The 1,414-nt window shown below is 34.9% G+C and overlaps 1 protein-coding gene and 1 non-coding gene across 2 annotated transcripts in view; one reads left to right on the top strand and one right to left on the bottom strand.

Annotated features, from left to right (window-relative positions):
• On the top strand, positions 1-110 carry trnal-caa (transfer RNA leucine (anticodon CAA)). The gene is made up of 2 exons: positions 1-38; positions 65-110. It is a non-coding gene; the product is annotated as a tRNA-Leu (tRNA).
• Positions 111-397: 287 nt separating this feature from the next.
• The window catches only part of rubcnl (rubicon like autophagy enhancer), an 8,602-nt gene continuing 7,585 nt past the window's right edge, over positions 398-1,414 (bottom strand). The window contains exons 11-12 of the mRNA XM_016466604.1: positions 1,119-1,209; positions 398-891 (exon numbers count right to left, since the gene is read on the bottom strand). Coding sequence (XP_016322090.1) covers positions 788-891; positions 1,119-1,209 — 195 coding nt within the window. The 3' untranslated portion in view covers positions 398-787. The remainder of the gene's footprint in view (positions 892-1,118; positions 1,210-1,414) is intronic.

The following is a 1,414-nucleotide window of genomic DNA, read 5'->3' as shown; positions in this document are numbered from 1 at the left end:
GTCAGGATGGCCGAGCGGTCTAAGGCGCCAGACTCAAGGTTCAAACTTTCCTGTGAAGCGGGCTTTCTGGTCTCCGTATGGAGGCGTGGGTTCGAATCCCACTTCTGACAGTTCATTTTTTGTCGATTCATTAATCCTTTAAATAATAGGATTCTGCTTTCATTTTGAGCATTTCTAGGTTCCTGATGTTGTTTTACAACAAATTTAAATAGGACACTTTTTCTATTTTAGAAACTTTAAGACTTTAAATCTTAAACATATCTTAGTCTTAAATCCTAAAAAATAAATACAATTATTAAATAATAATGAATAAAATATTAAAAAAACAATCATTTTTAATATTACATAATATAAAATGTAAATTAGACTACAGAATGCTTTTAAATACGTTCCATAATTTGAGATGTCGTGGAAAATGGAGGGGAAAAAACATTTTGTATTGTCAGGGAATAAGAATAAATGTGTACAGCTGAATTTTAATGTCCAAATATCAGCTGTGTGTTTTCAAATCTGAGTGATCACATTCTCTGGCACTTAAATTAATCCTGATTCTCTGTAACCATTCAAAATATGAACATACTAGAGGTTGGCACGTCTCTGTGTTCACACATCGCAATGCTTGTTACTTAATGGAAATGCAATATGAAACAATATGAAAAATATATTAATCTATGCTTTACAAAATTACAGCATGTAATGCATGTCAGTAGCTGAACAGTCCAAGAGCTCTGAACACCTGGATGTTTTTACACAGCTTTAAAATGCAGTGAGGGACATGTAGGAGAATTCATAACTTGATGTCTTCCTGAAGTTTATTTCGTTTTTGCAGTCTGGCACATTTGGGACATGATTCATCACGGAAACATGAGATGTGGAAACAGGCTCTGCAGTCTGAAGAAAAAAAAAGTCCAAGGTACAAGGCAACTGTCATTTTATGAAATACAGGAATGGCCTTATATCAGCTTACTCTCATTGAGTTCTCATCTTCCACGGACTACTAAATGATTAAGCACTATAACCCAAGGTGGACAAAAACATTGCTTCCAAATGTCTCAAGACTTTGACAGTAATTATTAACAGAGTGTGTTGAAAATACTTGTAGTATGTTGATGTCTGACCTTGGCAGCGGGTGCAGGTGTCTCTCTGAAAAGGGAAAAGCACTTCCTCCCCGTGACAGAACTCACAGATAAAACCTTTGGCCTGACACAGCTGAAGAACACAATAGAGACAAGGACTGTTAAACACTCTCAAACACTATCTATGTATACATTTATTATTTTATTTGTGGGCAACATGGAACAATATGCACATGATAGTAAGTGCAGCTGTCTGGTGGTGTATTGTTCATTATATATATATATATATATATATATATATGTGTGTGTGCATACAAATAATAGCTGGACAAACCTCA

Source organism: Sinocyclocheilus anshuiensis, unplaced genomic scaffold (assembly GCF_001515605.1).
Source record: "Sinocyclocheilus anshuiensis isolate Anshui unplaced genomic scaffold, SAMN03320099.WGS_v1.1 scaffold496, whole genome shotgun sequence".
Lineage (NCBI taxonomy): Eukaryota > Metazoa > Chordata > Actinopteri > Cypriniformes > Cyprinidae > Sinocyclocheilus > Sinocyclocheilus anshuiensis.
The sequence above is the reverse complement of the archived record's forward strand: the minus strand, read 5'-3'. Positions and strand labels throughout refer to the sequence as shown.